The sequence below is a fragment of the Coptis chinensis genome, chromosome 3 (genome assembly GCF_015680905.1).
Source record: "Coptis chinensis isolate HL-2020 chromosome 3, ASM1568090v1, whole genome shotgun sequence".
Lineage (NCBI taxonomy): Eukaryota > Viridiplantae > Streptophyta > Magnoliopsida > Ranunculales > Ranunculaceae > Coptis > Coptis chinensis.
In genome coordinates, this window is record NC_141458.1 from 107,319,888 (window position 1) to 107,337,291 (window position 17,404).

Below are 17,404 nucleotides of genomic sequence, written 5' to 3' on the forward strand. Positions count from 1 at the left end.
AGAGTGAGAAGCAAAATAAAACCCTAAGTTGGGGGTTTTAATCTAAGTTATTGGAGTGGGCCATGTTTAATTGGGGGGAAAACAATTTGCTCCCACAATTTTTTTGAAATGGTAGTTTGGGCATTATAGAAAAAATGAACAGTTATGTTAGAGGTCTGAAACAGATTGGGAGTCTAATTGTGATGATTCAAAATTTAGGGATTAAACACAAAACGGTACATAAGTTTGGGGCCATAACTCAAATTCACTCTTAATATAACAGTTAAAAATTATTTTCTCATAAAAGTAGCTATCTTTTCTTGGTCCAGTTTTTTAATACACATGATGAACTATAATTATTGGTGCCTCCGAGTTTTTATATAATCAACATGCTCTGCTTTTTTATTCTTTTTTTCTTGATCAATGACAACTGCTGCATTGTCATCATATTGTATTATCATATCATTGTCAGGTTTGAGTTCTTTACAGGTACGTACAATAACAGCTCTGATCACTTCTGATCTTTGTAGAGGCATATTGGGCACTGCTTCTTTGATTACAGCAACAATAACATGGACCAAACAACCACATCAGTAGCTATCTTTTCTTGGTCCAGTTTTTTAATATGGAAGAAACAACCACCTCTCTTGATACTTTTCCATCTGATTTCTTTATCGTAGAAATATTTTGAGCATAGAGATCCAATATCTAAATCGAAACTTGGAGCACTCAATCAACCAAAATATTACATCAATTCCTTCCAATATCTTATTTAAGTTGCCATTGTTAAAATCCGTTAATATTTTAAAAGACTCGTGTGCTGATCGCCAAGACTTTGGTACATATGTGATATGGAACTTTTGATTCAAACATGAAATTAGAGAGTGAGCAATTAATACTTGATTCTTGAAAGATTACCAACAGCCTGCTCTTGTTTTATAAACACACAAGCTAACTGCAAAGAAGATTAACACGTAAAGACTATGAACCGTCACAAGCTTTGCGTTTAGACATTTAGTCACAACTCACAACTCACAACTCACAACATTGCCATGAAGTTTATTATTGGTGTTCGGCGTGCTTATCAGTTATCTTATTGCAGGGGAAGAGATTTGCTAATTGTTCGCTGTGTCAAAATTTAATTGTTGGTATTATTGGGCTGTAATTTATCAAAACCCATGAAAGTTAACATTGGGCCCATTCAAAGTCAGGGTGCCACCTCCAGTCCTCCATACGTATCTGACTACTGTCAACGCAAAGTCGGCGAAAAGAAGATTAAAGCCGGTAAATAAATATAAAAAACATATCGGCATATACATACCAAATTACCAACTTTTTCCAGGTTCTGCTGCTTTTGCATTCTGAATTTCTGACAGTGCAAAAAAAAAAAAAAAAAAAATCTTGCGTAGATTCTCCCGAAAGCCGCTTAAATCTCAACATTACGTCACACAAAAACTGCCTAACTCTAACACTGCATCAATCTATTTTTACAGGTCAAAGGACACAAAAAGGTCCCAATTTCTGCTCTTCTTTCTATCCAAACCGTTTTTTTCCCCACTCTATCTTACGACCACTTTACAGTATTTATTAAAAATCTAATTAGGGTTTTGAAATATTTCCAATGTTTTAATTATTATTATGGCTAATTTCTCAAATAATGGTGTCCCACAAAACCATCCATCATATATAGAAGCCACCCCAACTATGAACCCAAGAGTGAGAGTTTTATGTGACATAGTTGGTACAGTCCCTGCTGCCGAAATCGAAACAGCCTTAGCCCGTTGCGGGGTTTCACCACTACCAGAATACGCTGAAGAAGTTTTGAAACACTCTTACGAGTTTCCAGCTGCAGCGGTGAAGTTTTTCAAGTGGACAGGGTCGTTGAATAGGCATACTCAATATTCGTGGAATTTAATGGTTGATTTACTTGGTAAGAATGGACTGTTCGAGACAATGTGGGACGCGATAAGGTCTATGAAGCAAGAAAATGTGTTGTCCATGGCAACGTTTGCCTCGGTGTTTGGGAGTTATTGTATTGCTGGGAAGTTTAGTGAAGCTGTTATGAGTTTTGATGTTTTGGACAGGTATGGAATTCAGCAAGATGTTATTGCTGTTAATTCTTTGCTCAGTGCTATTTGTCGTGAGGAGAATCAGACATATAAGGCACTTGAGTTTTTTGAGAAGATTAAGATGAAGATTGCTCCCGATGCGGATACGTTTGCGATTTTGCTGGAAGGTTGGGAGAAGGAGGGCAATGCTGCTAAGGCGAAGAATACGTTCGGAGAGATGGTGATTCGTGTTGGATGGAGCCCGCAGAATATGTCGGCTTATGATGCATTTCTTACAACTCTTGTTCGTGGAGCGCAGGCGGATGAGGCTATTAAGTTTCTTCATGTTATGAAAGGGAAGAATTGCCTTCCAGGTATGAAATTCTTTTCTAATGCTCTTGATATTCTTGTTAAGCAAAATGATTCAAGTCAAGCTGTGCCGTTATGGGAAATCATGGTTGGTAGTGGCTTGTTACCTAGCTTGATAATGTACAATGCAATGATTGGATTGCTCTGCAACAACAGTGATTTCGACAATGCCTTGCGTTTACTTGATGAGATGGCCTTCCGTGGGGCATTCCCTGATTCTTTAACTTATAACATGATTTTCCAATGTCTGATTAAAAACAAGAAGGTTCGTCAAGCAGCTAATTTTTTCAATGAAATGATGAAGAATGAACAGCCTCCAACACATGCTAACTGTGCAGCAGCCATCAAGATATTCTTTGATGCCGATGATCCTGAAACGGCTGTCGAGGTGTGGGTCTCCATGATGATAAATCTTGTATATCCAGCTGACGACAGCTCAAATGAGTTGCTCATTGGGCTATGTGGATTAGGTAGATTGTCAGAGGTTAGAAAGTTCTTTGACGATATGCTTGATAGAAGAATAAATATTTACGAATCCACAATGAAGAAGCTGAAGAATGCTTTCTACAAGAAAGGGAGGAGTGGAGAGGATATATACTATCATCTATCAAAGAAGTGGAAAGCACGCTAAATAAGAGTATGCTCTTCCTATTTTTGTCTTTTTGGTTTATATAAGTTTTTTTCTTTTATAATCTTGACAGTGTTACTTAAGTGGGGCATTCAGATGAAATGGCAGTGCGCTTTAGTTTGGAAGCTCAACAATCGTTCTAGTGCTAGTCAAAACTTAGTTAATTAGATGTTTTATTATCTCTCCTTTGATTCAATTGCTGCAGCTTACGTCCACTCTACTGTTTTCCTCCCTTCTATTTGAGTAGAATTTTCTACCCATGAAATATGAATTTGAACCTAAATCCTTTAGAAACTTAAAATCGTTTAGTCCTAATAGATAAATACTTTACATTGAACTATTTGAAGTCTATGAGTTTGAAATCTCAGATTCCTTAGAACATGCTATGTCAAAATGCTTCCTTTGCTTGCTTCTTTTTCCTTACTGTAGACTTCAGTGCTACACATGGTGGTTTTCTTCCACCATTGTTTCCTTCTTAAGGGAATATATCTGGTGTAGCACGCTAGCTGATTTCTCAGGAATTTGGTAGACTGTGATTTCCATGGAACAAGAAACAATGTGGAGTTCATTTTCTCACAAGCTCTTTTCTTCGTCCTACGTTCTGAAAAGTTGGTCAAGAAGAAGAGCATTGGGTGGTCAAAACTTTCACGTCTTACATCTGTAGATTTTGGCTCTAACTGGAGATTTGATTGTGCAGGTCTTCAAATCTCTTGTTTATTTTTATAGTTGTTCTAGGTGGAAGGGCTCTAGCGTTGACACCTATGGTCCGAGATGAAGTTTGTTTTGAAGAAGATTTAGTTAACGATGCGGCATAAGTAGTTCAATTCTGTTTGTGGATTGTTGGATTTATTAGACATTGGGATTGGTAAAGTAATGTTAAATCTATTGAGGTGAATGTAAACCTGTTTGTTTTCTTGGTCATGGTTTGCTGTTGAAGAGATTAAGCTACGTTGAAGGGAGAGAATGATATGTTGAAGAGATTAAGCTACGAAGAAAGAGTGTGTGCTTGTTGATTAGAAGGTTTAGTTGAGAATGACATACAGTAATTGCTTGGTCACCAAAATTTATGGACCTTGGAAGGAAAGAGTGGTTGTGGTTAAAAATTGAAGGGTGAATGTTATAGAGCAATGAAGGACATAAAATATTGACGAGCTTACCAAGAATTGATGAGCTGACGCTTTGGTTGGACTACAAGCTTTTCTGGAACGAAAAATGAGAATGCTCACATGGTATCAGAAAGCATGCTCACATGGATGCATATTTATAAGTGGTGCACCACGAGTGAACACAATTTTACTACAGAAAGCATACAAAAAGGAACAAAATATGGTAATTTTTTGCGCTCTTGGTGTTTTAGGGATTCGCTCACAAGTGGAAGTTTTGCACTTGAAAATTTGGCCTTTTTGGTAATTTTTTGATTGGAGGAGAATCTCTCAGCGGCTTTATACAACGGCTTTCTTTTAAGGATCAAATATTGAATCTGAGGTTTTGGAAGGAGTTGAGTATTTACCTTGAGCATTTTGTTTTACTTGGAGTTTGTTTTGTTGCAAGGGTGTGTAGTTGAGCACATTGGTGGGGGTTTCATTTCTTTCACCAACTTGCTTTAAGCTTTGTCCCAATGGTAGCTTCCCTTTTCATTGAATTAAAAATTTTAGGTGGCACACAAAGATGCATGGGCTCTTTTCCAGTAAAAGAATTTCCACTTCACATGAACTCTGGAGATTGGCACGGATAGATATTTCCATTCTACATGGTCACAGTAGTGACTGCAGAAACTAACTAAGCTGCAGTTCTGTTGTCTTCATTGAAGATTAGATAGGTATACAGAAGCTAAGGCTAATGAAATTTTGCCCCCATATGCCAGTAGAAAATTTCCATGGCAAATAATAGTGGGCAAAGACAAACTATAGTGGATGAATTGCATTTCCTGGGGTTGGTGAATTTTTATTTTGATAGCAAATTTGTTCCAAGTATGGCAAATCCCTTTGTGTTTTTACCTGGAAAAATTTGCCTTTTGGGAATGTAAGAATTTCCACCCACTATATGGTAAGGTTGTAAGGAAGACTTATAGTGAATTGTGGCAAAGTTCCCTGCGGGTCAAAGTGAAACAAGCGGTGCATTTATGATTGTAGTGGGTGAGTTAAACCACTGTTGCCATTCACCACTGAAAAAATCGTTATCAAACACACCCTAATAGAAGGGTGTAGATGGTCTATAATTCATCTCACCAATTCAGCAGCCATCTGACACAGCTCAGGGTAGATGGTCAGTGATCCATCTTGCCAACTCTGCAGTCATCTGGCAGCTTGTTTGCTAATACAAGGCATATGTTTCTTTATTTAGTTGGAAACAGCCAGATCCCCACAAGTGGGGCCATCCTGAGACAAAGGTTAGTGGCAAAGAGCTGACTTGTCTTAGTTTGCTAGAACACAATCTTTCAGAAACAATTCTCTTGACAAATTTGTCTTTAGCAGCCTTTAGCAAACTAGTTATGACAAGGAGAACCTTGTGCCAAGGGTTCTTAGCTTAGTGGACCATTCCAGATAGTCCACAAACTGCCTCTGGCAGTAGCACCCATTAACACTCGGAGTGTCTCTGGCTGCCACGTCCCCACTAGATGGCCGCACCAGCCTCTGTATGAACATTCTTGGGGAACTGTAGGGATCTTTGCTTACTTTCTAAGGTTTTCTCTGCAAGTCTTCTCATTGGCCTAATCTCCACCCGTTCACAGCAACTGTCCACCTTATCAGCTCTATATGGTCTTATCCACAGGGGATCTCAGCACTGAACAGATAATCATAATTCTTAAATGTGTCACGCCTATTTTCCAACTCCTAATGTATACCAAGACTGAGTAAGAAAGCCAGTGATTTTATCAAAGCCCAGGAACGTGTGTCTCTTGGATGGTAGGGGTCCTGCAGTGTAACAATAGGAAGGGGCAACAGAGTTTCGAAAAGTAAGGTGTGGTTGAACAGCACCTCCGTAGGGACATCAGCAACAAAGCAAAGTTCAAACAGCAGTCCAGTCCGTTCAAACGGAAATGACAGTACTGTTTTTCCTTGTGAAAGGATTTTGGAACTTTCTGAATTCGTCATCTTTTGTTGTTTTGAGTATGCAATCATTCACATCATTACCTCACTCTGGTAAATTTCTGAGAAGAAACCACATGATAGAATTCAGATCCTTGAGAAAAACTGGGAAAGTCAAGAAGAGAAAAGATGAAAGAAGATGATAAGGAGGTCTGTGATGTTGAGATCCGTCACCGAGGCAGTAATATTTGCTTGTAATGGTTTTAAGATTCATGTTGTAGTTGTTGTTGTTACGGGTTTCCTGTGCTTTGCTTAAGGGGGCAGTTCTCTTGCACTGTAAAATAAAACTTTCATCAGTGAACTTTGTCATATGGAAACATATTTCTGCTGGTAAGATTAATATCAGCATCTTTATTCATATTTCTGCTTTCATCATTTTTTGTTTTTCTGCTGGTAAGATTAATATTTGCAATGATAATAGCAGTAGGCAGTTTCATCCTTGTAACCTTTTTCTTCATTGCTTTTGTCTCAAATGCCACTTGTGACCATAATCTAAGGGTATCTGCATTGCACTTACATAGTTTTTACTTGGTGAAACTGCACTGTATTCTTTTGTAATGGTCTCATGTACACTTTTCTTGCCCCTTTTTGCTCAATCGACATATTCGTTTTTTCTGTCCATAGGTTATTGGTTCTATGATGTGCTCTCAGAAAGTTTTTAGGCGTTTCCTTTTATTTTGCCCACTGCATTTGTAATACAGATGGCCAAAGAGAAGTTACAGGAAGACGACCAGTACATGTTTTTTAAAAAGAGCTGTGTTTGTTGAATTATTTTGCAGGACAGGGTGTTTGGATCCTATTTTATTAGTGAAAAACGTTTTTTAGAAAAATACACATTTTTTTTGTAGAAAGTAGTGTTTCACACTTTTACCTTAAAAAATATTTATTGGTTCGAAAAAATTATTTTATGATAAATAATAAAAACTTATTTTTTCAAGTTAAAAAACTGTTTTTCTTTTTCGTCGGGTGACCTCTTGCGCTCAAGGCAAATGGACTGCCTCGGTGTTAGGACCAAATGCTGCTGCAGTTAAAAACTAGCCAAAGGTTGCGGTGCATCAAAGGTGATGCACGTCATTGTTTTTCATCAATATCGAGGTGTAGCGTATTATAGACAAGTAGTACTTTAAAAGGTTAACGTGCGCCACAAAAAATGAAAAAGGGGAAAAAAATGAAGAAGGATGTTGAAGAGTGCAGAAGGGAGCGAAAAAAATGGAGAAATGAACTAATGAAGAATGAGAAAACAAAAGGTGAAGTGGATTTACTGAGGGTAGTCCGTATGTGAAATATTCTGATCTAGAGGATTATAGGGATAACGCTTATGGTGCTGAGCGGCGCTTGGAGGTTAAACAAGGACTTGGTGGTGGTTCCGCTGATGCTCCTACACCGAATCGGTTTTGATAAAAGTAGGTTTTTAGAAAAATCTCAACCAAATATGTTTATTTAAAAATTAGTTTAGAATTAATTTTTTTTTAAAAAACACCTATTAAGAAAAAATGATAATTAAAAAAAAAAAAAAAAATCCGAACACCCAAAGTCTTCAGAGCTAAAACATCTTAAAATGTTGTCCAACTTTTGTTGTCATTTGAGTAGTTAGATCTCCTCACTTTCCTACTCAATTTCTCTATTGCATATGTTTATAGCAAAATTGATGTTGGAAGTCAAATCTTTTGTAGGTTCGCACTTCGCACTCTGCTCTGGCTTTTTTTAGTCAGGAATTGTAGATAGTTTTTGACTTTTTGTAAGTTTTAATGGAAAACTGAAAACAGCTAGAGGCCGCTCTCATGGCATGTCTGGGGAATAACTATATTGGTATAATAAGTGTATAACGCATCCGAGGACTTTGAATCTTGCATTTGAACATTAGCCCAAGTAGTCAATTAATATCATCTAGTGCCAAATAATAAATTCACCAATGACACATAAATAAAATGAAACTGTCAGACTTGGTGTAGATAATCAATAAAGTGGCACACAGAAATATAAGGCCGAAAATGGTTGTGGTGCATCTACTTTTCGTGATTAAGTTGCCAACTTTGGAGACCAGTGAAGTTGTGCATCACCTCAAATTCGAAAAGCTATTTGTGTTTATGGTGCTGACCAAGTACAAGGTCACATTTGATAGTGAACCATCCCGCATCGACAATGAGATGGCTTTAAAGGTTGCGTCACTGTCGGGCAAGGCCCAAAATATCGATATCGATGAATATATTGGTGTACTTAAAAACCGATATATATCAGATATATCCATTTTTTTTGGTGATCAGTCCAAATTATTTAAAATATCGAATATTTTGAAAATATAATATCGAAAATATATCGGAAATATATTAAAAATATTGGATTTATATTAAAAAATGGTCAAAAAGTCAACCGACATATATCGTAAATATTGGATATATCGATTATATCGGTGATATAAAGTTTTATATTGGAAATTCCGATATATATCGGAAAAAATGTTATATATTCGGTTGATATATATCGAAAATATCAATGTCGGTGTACTAAAATACCAATATATATCGGCGATATATCGGCTATACGGTGATATTTTGGTCCATGCTCCTGGGATACAGAATATATGGCATAGTTGAGGCCACGAAGTTGATATGTGGTGAGAATGCATTATCTAGAAAATAATTTCCAACACAAATATCATATTTTTTTTGCAACTTAGTGTGTTTTCTTGTGTGCAGAGGAGAGTGTTTTGGGCATTGTGGTATAAGTAGTGAAAGCTCAAGTCTTTTGATATGGAGGTAGAAGAGTTTATGAAATAAGTTTAATTCCCCCTAAGTAAAATTGAATATTTTCTTTTTTAAAAACAATAAGAACATTTGTATTATTTTTAGTTGCTTGACTTGAAAGTTAACTGTCCGAAATCTTAGATGACTTGGTTGCATACTTATAGCGAAATTTCCTCCATATAAGATTGGTATTTGTTACTGCCAGACCCCAATTTGTGTTGGGCGGACTCCCAAAAAAAAAACGATTATTATAAGTGTGCCATTGATTTCCAAAAAATTAATTTCGAAACCCCAAACTTAAACGATTTGGCCAGGTCGTTTTGACTAAGTCCCAAACGATTGCGCCACACCGTTTGGGACTTAGTCCAAAACGATTCGCCCACACCACACGGTTAAGAACCCAAAAACGAACTTTCAATTTTTTTCAAAGTTCAAATCAAACGACATTGGCCACACCGTTCGGGACACCAAAACGATGTGCCCATGTCCAAATTTGGACTTATAAAAAATGGCCACACCGATTTGGACTTAGAAAAAAAATATGGCCACACCGCGTTTGGACTAAATCTCCAACGATATGGCCACACCGTTTTGGACTAAGTCTCCAACGATATGCAGAAACACCGTTTGGACTTTGGGACCAAAACGACGATGCCGTTAATGTGGCAAGCGTCGTTTTTGGACTAAGTCTCAAACGGTGTGGCCAAGTCGTTTGGGACTTCTAAATTCAAACGACATAACGTCGTTTAAGTTTGGGGTTTCGAATTCAATTTTTTAGGAATCAATAACATACTTGTAATAATTGTTTTTTTTTTGAATTTTTTAAAACTAATGACATACTTATAATAGTTGTTTTTTTTTTTTGTAGGAGTCCGCTCAACACAAATTGAGTCCGGCACTAATAAGACCCATAAGATTTTATGGAGGCGGTTGTTGTTGTGACCACTTTTCTCTTTTTTCTATCCTCTTTTCTCTTGCCCCTCTATTAGGGCTTCCTCTCTTTTATCATGTGGCCCTACCCTTTACCTCCTCAGTCCATCTTTCTTGTCATTCCACGCTCAGATTTCCTCCACGTGGTCATTTGACTCATATCCCCATCCAATCTCCTTTCTCTTTATTCATTGGGCCCTATTTTATACTCATTAATCAAGAGCCCGAGTCACCTTGAAATCCCAATGCCCCAATCCATTATCTCAGATCTATGAGGTCCAAATAAAGCCGTAACAGTTGCAAACTTGCAATCTAGATGTGACTACTGCCTCCGTAGATTTAGAATTTGGAATTGGAAAGTATCCCTTAACACCAACGGGATTCAACATAATTGAAAAGTTCCCACTTCCCACTCCCAGTCCACTTGCAAAATTGAATTGATATATTCTTCAACAAGACCCACTTACATCACGGCCAGAATCAAAAAAATTCCATGTACCACCTGAAAAAGTTCATGCATTATAATATTCCGCCAAGTAGACTAAAGAGCTATTTGTTTTTTTGGATTAAGTGATAAGAGGATCTTATAAAACCATATGTTATAAAAGAGTCTTATAAAGTAGTTTGTTTTTCATTTTAAATTCCTTTTATAAGCACTTGTAAAAATAGAAAAAACTAATATACAATATCCTATGACAAATATAACCATGTTTTACATCATATTTAACTTGAATAGATTAATTTGAAACAAACATATAATTTGATTTTCAGTTTCAAAACAATTTTGATAATTAGAATATCAATTTTAGTAAATTATCTTAATTGGCGATGGTGGTGGTAGTGGTCTTAATAGCACGGTGGTAGTGGTAGTGGTAGTGGTAGTGGTAGTAGAGGTGATAATATTGGTCTTAATAGTATGGTGGTGATGGTGGTGATAGTCTTAATAGTACGGTGGTGGTGAAGGTGATAATATTGGTCTTAATAGCACGGTGGTAGTGATGATGATGGTGATAGTGGAAGTGGTGGTGGTCTTAACAGTATGATAGTAGTAGTAGTCTTAATAGCACGGTAGTGGTGGTGATGATAGTATTAATAGTACGGTGGTAGTAGTGGTGGAGGTGATAATGGTGGTGGTAGTGGTGGTGGTGATGATGGCGGTGGTAGTGGTGGTGGTGGTGGTGCTAGGGCAATAAAATTATTTGGAGAAGAAGATAATGAAAAGGGAAAAAGAGAGAAATAATGCTAGGGGTATATGGGCGGGGTGTTTGAGTCATTTTTCAAGTTGTAAGACTTATAGAATTGGAAGTAGATCCAATTTTGATACTTATAGAATTGGAGTATCTTATAAGACACTTATAATTAAATGCTTCTTATAAGAGGCAAAAAACACAAACAAAAAAAATGTCCAAAATCACTGACCCGCATCTTATAAGAGGTTATAAGACCTCAAAGTCTTATAAGAGGCAAAAACAAATGACCCCTAAAGTTATATAGCAGCTGAGTGAAACATTTACCACACCACTGCCAAAATTACGTACTCATTGAGCAAGTGTAATATCTTTGAGAATCAAACTACTTACTGTCATGGTTCTTCCTCCTTTAAATATTCTCTCTCCGAAGTTTTCATGTTAAATCTCTTTTTACCGTTTTGAGATGATGATGTGCAACCTCAAAAGTTGCAAGGTGCAATCTCAAATGTGAAAAACCACTTGAAGAAATGCCGACAAATCATCCTAAGACTTGCATTATGCTGTATGCAATAATAATATTTACATGGTAAGAGCATTTTTAATGGTGCAAACTCTAAAACACTAATTTTTTTTATCAAATCAGATAATAAATCACTCAAACACTAAACATTTTCAGTCTATACATCAAAATTCAACACCAAACCACGTGCCCAAGCCCACACTATTTTTGGAAAACTGCTCCATTAAGCCAAAACTAAAAGGCCCAAGTCCACGCTGTTTTCGCAAAACCGCGCGAGATAAGACCAAACTATAGTAAGTCATGCGGTGTTCAAAAAACTGCGTAGACTTAAACTTTAAGCCCACGTTGCTTTTTGACAACCGTGCACATAAGTCTATAGAGAAGCCAAAGCCCATACGGTGTTCGAAAAGCTGTCCGACTTTTAGAAAACCGCCTGGATATTTGGTTAAATATCAAAACACTCCATTTGATATTTGGTTTGATGTTTTTTCAAATGGTATCTCCACTTAAAATGATTTTTAACCAAATTTTTAAAAATTTGGTATTTGAACACGAATTGGTGTAACCATTAAAAATGCTCTATCCATGTTGTTATCTAGGCTCTTTCGACCAATTGACTTGGTGTTCGAATATATGGTTCCAACTTCCAAATTAGTTGCTCATTAATTTCATGACTTTCTTGGTCAAGCGCATGAATTGCGTGGTTTTTTTTTGTCTGCAACCCGTACAATACACTGGTGATATACATTGATTCAGGGAAGCGAATTTCCAATTAAGCTTTCATCTCTATCGTTATATAAAAAAAGTATGATAATTGGACCATAGAAAGCAAGTAATACATGATAGACATGTGTACTTCTTCTAGTAAAGTCTCAAATAATGAGTGGGTTTGTAAAGGTGGAGGGCCGGTTAATCAATGACGCGTTGTTGACTTGTCAAAATTACAACTACATCTGGACCAACCCAAAAACCCTCGACCGACCCCATTTCACGCCACTAAACAAACATCTAATCATCAACATCTCTTTTTTAATTAAAGTTAAAAAACAAAAAAGAAAGTCGGCAGTGAAATCTTTCATTTGACTATAAATACAAGGCTTACCATACACCAACTTTCCCTAATTAGACTGAGATTTTTCTCCCACCAACTTCACAATAGGGTTTTGCCTTTCTTTCCACTTCAGTCTTTCTTTCTTTCAGATCTAGTCACTGCTCTCTCTGATTCGCTTGGTGCAGGTCGGGAACTGGTTTCGCTTTAATTAGATTAATCAAATCTGTTTTAGCGAATCAATTCCCGCCTTGCATCAACTGAATCGGAGAGAGAAAAGTGATATGTTGGTTTGAATATTAATATTTAAGGACTGAGGTTTGATCTTAGAACTAGTTTTGAATATTATTGTTATGTGACTAGTTTTTTCAGATCTTGTCTAATTATTTTTTTGTTGTATTGGTATATTTTATATCCTGATTTATATTGATTAATAGCTCTGTTTAAATATTATAGAAGATTGATTTTGTTATGTAATTGTTTGAAAAGTATGTATTCGTGATTGTGTTAGCACTTATGGTAAACCGTTCGAGCAGGGTTCTAAATGCTTTTCTGATTGCTGAGATTTGTGTTTAAGTACTACAAAATTAAATTAAATTAAATTTTCCTTCCATGCCATGACTTTGCAAATAAGATTTGTACAAGAACCAACCATCTTCCGTTTGCGATTTGGGGGGGGGCTTGGATCGAATCGAAAGCACGGAAATCTGAAATCACCATTGAAAGTAAGTTTTTAAATTTCTTTTTGATGTTTTCATGGGCTCGAATGTAAAATCCCTACCCACTGATGGGATAAAGGCCATTATGGAATCCACTATGAACTGAATAAGGATTATGGGTCTATATTTTACCAAAATTAATTAATAATTGTTCTATATATTATCCATCTCTTGACTTTGAATTTACTGCGTAGTGTGGTGTGGGTGGAAAAGAGTGAGAGAAGTCATTATGAGTAAACTCTTGGTTTCAGAAACAAATAAACAGTAAGTGCCCTTTTCCAAAGCTCGGATTATACATGTTATATTTTCCGGATATAATTATAATTGCAATTTGTTAATATGATAGGGGGATTAATCTTTTTGATGAATGTGCTGAGGTTGAAAAGCTTATCAAGGCCTATTAAAGAGGGAAAGAAACTTCTAACAGCGAAAAAAGTGTAAACCACTGTTATAATTAGGGGTGTCTCTTTGTTCTGAAAATCCAATTTTTCCGAGAATTCTGATCTATGTTTCGATATTTGAAATTCTGATATCCGATTTTTTTGAAAAATAATTGGATCGGAATTGGATGTGTTTTCAAAATCTGATCCGATTTTCAATAAATTTCCAAAATTTTAACATATAGCGGTCTATTTCATATCTACTATCTATATACCATAGTTTGGAATTTTGGAATTTTCGGAATTTCAACAAATCCAAAATGCGAAATTCATTAAATTTCTATTCCTATCACATTCAGAATTTTGGATATTTCGACTCTATATTTGGAATTCCGTTTTTTTGAAAAACTGAAATTTCAGATGGAATTCCGAAGTTTCATTTCATTCAGAGACTTTTAATAGAGGATTTTATCTTATATGTGGCACTCTAAAAGTTAGTAGACTTTTTTTAATAGAAAGATAGATTTTATTTAATAGTTTTAATTGCATACATGAATGCAGTGTATTTTTAAATATGGAGAGAGAGTTAGTATTTTTTCATAGTTTTTTATTTGTTTACGCTAATATGAAAGATAGCAAATGAAAAAGATTTTATTTAATAGTTTATAATTCCAATAGATGGAATGGAACTGAAGTTTGAGTGTATGTTTTTAATTTTTATATTTGAAAGGAAAGGAAAGGAAATAGATAGATAGGATTTTACTTTACACCCCACCTTTTCCCCAATTTACCAAACACATTTTTAAAATTATTTCCTTTCCATTCCAGTGTATTTCTAATTCTTATATATTTGATCAAATAAAATATAAAACTTATAAACTAGTTATAATTTTTATATAATTTAGAGAAGAGAGTTGTCCGCGTTGATAATTAATTGCTATAAATACGCTAGGAGTCTTTCCTATTAATATCCGAATTTAAATGTGTTTTACGAAATTATTAGCTTTTGATTCAAAAGAAAATTAGTTTATAAGTCTAATTATAAAAAGGGAATTTTTTATTGTTATTTTACTGAAACAATAATATTCGTAATATTTATAACCAAAATGTTTAAAAGATCCTGGGTGTATGCCCAGGTCCAAAATCTAGTAGTTATTAAATTAAAACTATATATAGTTTACAAACCAAATAAAAATCTTGGAGAAGTAGAATATTGTCTCTTTTATAACTTCAAGAAATCAATATTGTTATTCTAGTGCATGTCTCAATTTATCTCATATATTTCATATTCCTATTTACTGAATTAATGCATTAATATGATGAATTTTTTTGCGGAATGAACGTGTTAAAAGATCTAAATTGTTTACTGTTTACTGAATTAATACATTCTAAAACAATTGCTAAATGAATATATTAACTGGATAAAAAATAGTTAGTCTAAAAGAGAATCCGATTATATAATTCAAATTTTCAATTTATTTCTATATTTTGCGGATTTTGAAATTTCTGAAAATTTTTTGATTTTCCAAACTGTCCGAATTCGAAAAAAAATTGTCATCCGAAAAATAATCGGATTGGATTTGGAAAAGTTATTGTCATCCGAAAAAAATTAGAAATTTTTCCGAAAGTCCCTTTATCCGATCTGATCTGAAGTCACCTCCAGTTATAACAGTAGTGTTCATTTAAACCATATATTGATTCATTATATGGTGATTGTTCTATGGGCTAGTTTCTAGGGACTAATGTTAAATGGAAAACCATGGAAATATACTTTTTTAAATGTATTTTTTTTTTTTGCATGTTGTGTGTTTGATGATTGCAGGGCATCTATACCATTTATCTAGGTGTAAGTCTATGGTTGTTAGAGGTGGATACACCGTCTTCCCGTTGCCTGTGCAGCAGACTATTTCACATAGCAATTAGACTGGAAATGAAGGAGACCTTCCAAGTTCTGGACAGGCCAGTTGTTTTGCCATTGTGTCGTACATTCAAAAGCATATGTTTCTTAGAATGCGAGGTTGTTATTATTATTATTATTATTTTATATATATATTTTTTTTATATTTTTTTCATGATTATTTAGTAAATGATAGTGATTGTAAGAGCTTGTGGGTGAAGATGGTAGCGTGATTGCACAGAACTGATCTTGGGACCAAATGCCATTTAGAAAGGTTGAAAGTGCAAGGGTCAAGCTTTGTGGTGCCCAAGTTTTAATTATTGATCAAGTGTGTAACAGTCATCCATTGCACACATCAAATATCATCGTAATGTATGAATTCAACAGTGTACTGATGGTGTGGAATTCAGCATAATATATATATAACAGTCACAGACTTCATCTTGCAGGGTGGTGTGTGGAATAGATATCTCCTGGGTCAGATGGTTCGTAGTTTATTGGCACTTTTGCAGGGATAATTCTAAATATTAGAATAAGAATGGGAGTTCAGGATAAGAGAGGAGTCTTTCCAGTGAAGTCTGCCTCTCATGTCACTGCCAACTCTACTAGATATAGTGCTGAATCACAAACATTATTTGTAATGGTTATTGCAAAAAACTTTAGAAACTTTTACTACTCCTTAGGTTCCAGAATTTGCTCGGGAAGATTGCAAAGAATGTATTTCCTACATGTGATAATAGGCACAAGATGATTATAGACCCGGTATGTCAGTTATGTGGATGCATGCTTGAATGAGTCGGTTATGCTCGCTTTCTCTACTTGTTCTTGGTTTGCTCAGGTTTGGTTTGCTTTACTGAAGAGTTGCTGCATGGACATTTTTGGCTGAATATTCTGATGGGATTGGATGGTGAAAGTGCTACTGATACATCTCCTAATAGTTTAGCATGCGTTATTATGGATCTATTTGGATGTCAAAGAATAAGTTATTGTTTGCTCATACTGCATTATCTATTGATACGTGTTTACGTGCTGCAAGTGAAAGATGGAGCGAGTGGAATCAGATGACGTATAGTACTAATTTTGTTGGTATTTATACAAGGAGCACTCTTTATCCAAGTGTAAATACACATTATCATGCCTAAGGTATATATCGTCCCATATAAGTCGCCATTTTCCCAACCATTTCGCTCCTATTCATTCCTTAGTGTCAGCAGCATATATAGTTGATAAACATTGGAAAATTCGAGCGCAGATTGATTGCAAATAATATAAAGATTTTGGTCATGTTGAGGCATATACATTAGCAAAATTGAATATTGTTTATCGCAGTAAGCTCGATAGAAATCCCAATGCTACCCGAGCACAGCACAAAAACAATATGTGAAAGTGTGAGGCTGCTATTCAACAAGACTAACTATCATAGAATCATAGGACTACTCCCATAGACAATCGGTGCTCGCTGCTTAGGAATGTAAATGGCCCCCAATTCTTCCTCTCCAAATCACAAACGAACAACTGATCTCTGTGACGTACCAAAATTTTCACATGATCTAATAAGTTGTTCTTATCACCACCTCTACCTGCAACAAGGCAAGTGTTGTCCGACAAGAAGCTCTTCAGAAATGTACGAGGCATACCCTTCAATAAGGATTTGAGACTAATACGATGGTAACTTAACCAACAGCAGTCGTCTTCTCTGTCCGTTAAAACAACCCTAAATAACTCATCATCAGTGAGAATCATGAGGCAAATCCACCCTTCTATCTCTGACAGACAGATATAGTGGGGTTGATCTTTTACATCATCTGGACATCCTTGATACGCTGGAAGTTTCGTGGCTTGGAATTCCATGGTTTCTGCGTT

General features: G+C 35.7%; 1 protein-coding gene and 1 long non-coding RNA gene across 8 annotated transcripts; both read left to right on the forward strand.

The window, feature by feature from the left end:
- The first annotated feature begins 1,293 nt into the window (after nt 1-1,293).
- Nucleotides 1,294-6,488, forward strand: LOC147512702 (pentatricopeptide repeat-containing protein At1g77360, mitochondrial-like). Of its 4 annotated transcripts, XM_086595718.1 has the most exons (3): nt 1,294-2,401; nt 2,738-3,033; nt 5,797-6,488. In XM_086595718.1, the coding sequence occupies exons 1-2, from the start codon at nt 1,618-1,620 to the stop codon at nt 3,025-3,027; spliced, it is 1,074 nt and encodes a 357-aa protein (XP_086451844.1). In that variant the 5' UTR covers nt 1,294-1,617; the 3' UTR covers nt 3,028-3,033; nt 5,797-6,488. The 4 variants fall into 4 exon arrangements, with proteins under 4 accessions (XP_086451844.1, XP_086451843.1, XP_086451845.1 ...); XM_086595717.1 differs by having other exon boundaries at nt 2,738-6,488; XM_086595719.1 differs by lacking the exon at nt 2,738-3,033.
- A 6,097-nt stretch (nt 6,489-12,585) lies between these two features.
- Nucleotides 12,586-16,825, forward strand: LOC147512703 (uncharacterized). 4 transcript variants are annotated; one of them, XR_015215089.1, is made up of 4 exons: nt 12,606-12,863; nt 13,180-13,270; nt 13,459-13,528; nt 15,467-16,825. It is a non-coding gene; the product is annotated as an uncharacterized LOC147512703 (long non-coding RNA). The 4 variants fall into 4 exon arrangements; XR_015215088.1 differs by having other exon boundaries at nt 12,606-13,270; nt 13,459-13,701; XR_015215086.1 differs by having other exon boundaries at nt 12,608-13,270.
- Nucleotides 16,826-17,404: the final 579 nt, after the last annotated feature.

Coding starts and splice junctions, on each gene's coding strand:
- LOC147512702 (XM_086595715.1), top strand. CDS start 1,618: ATGGCTAATTTCTCAAATAATGGTGTCCCACAAAACCATCCATCATAT.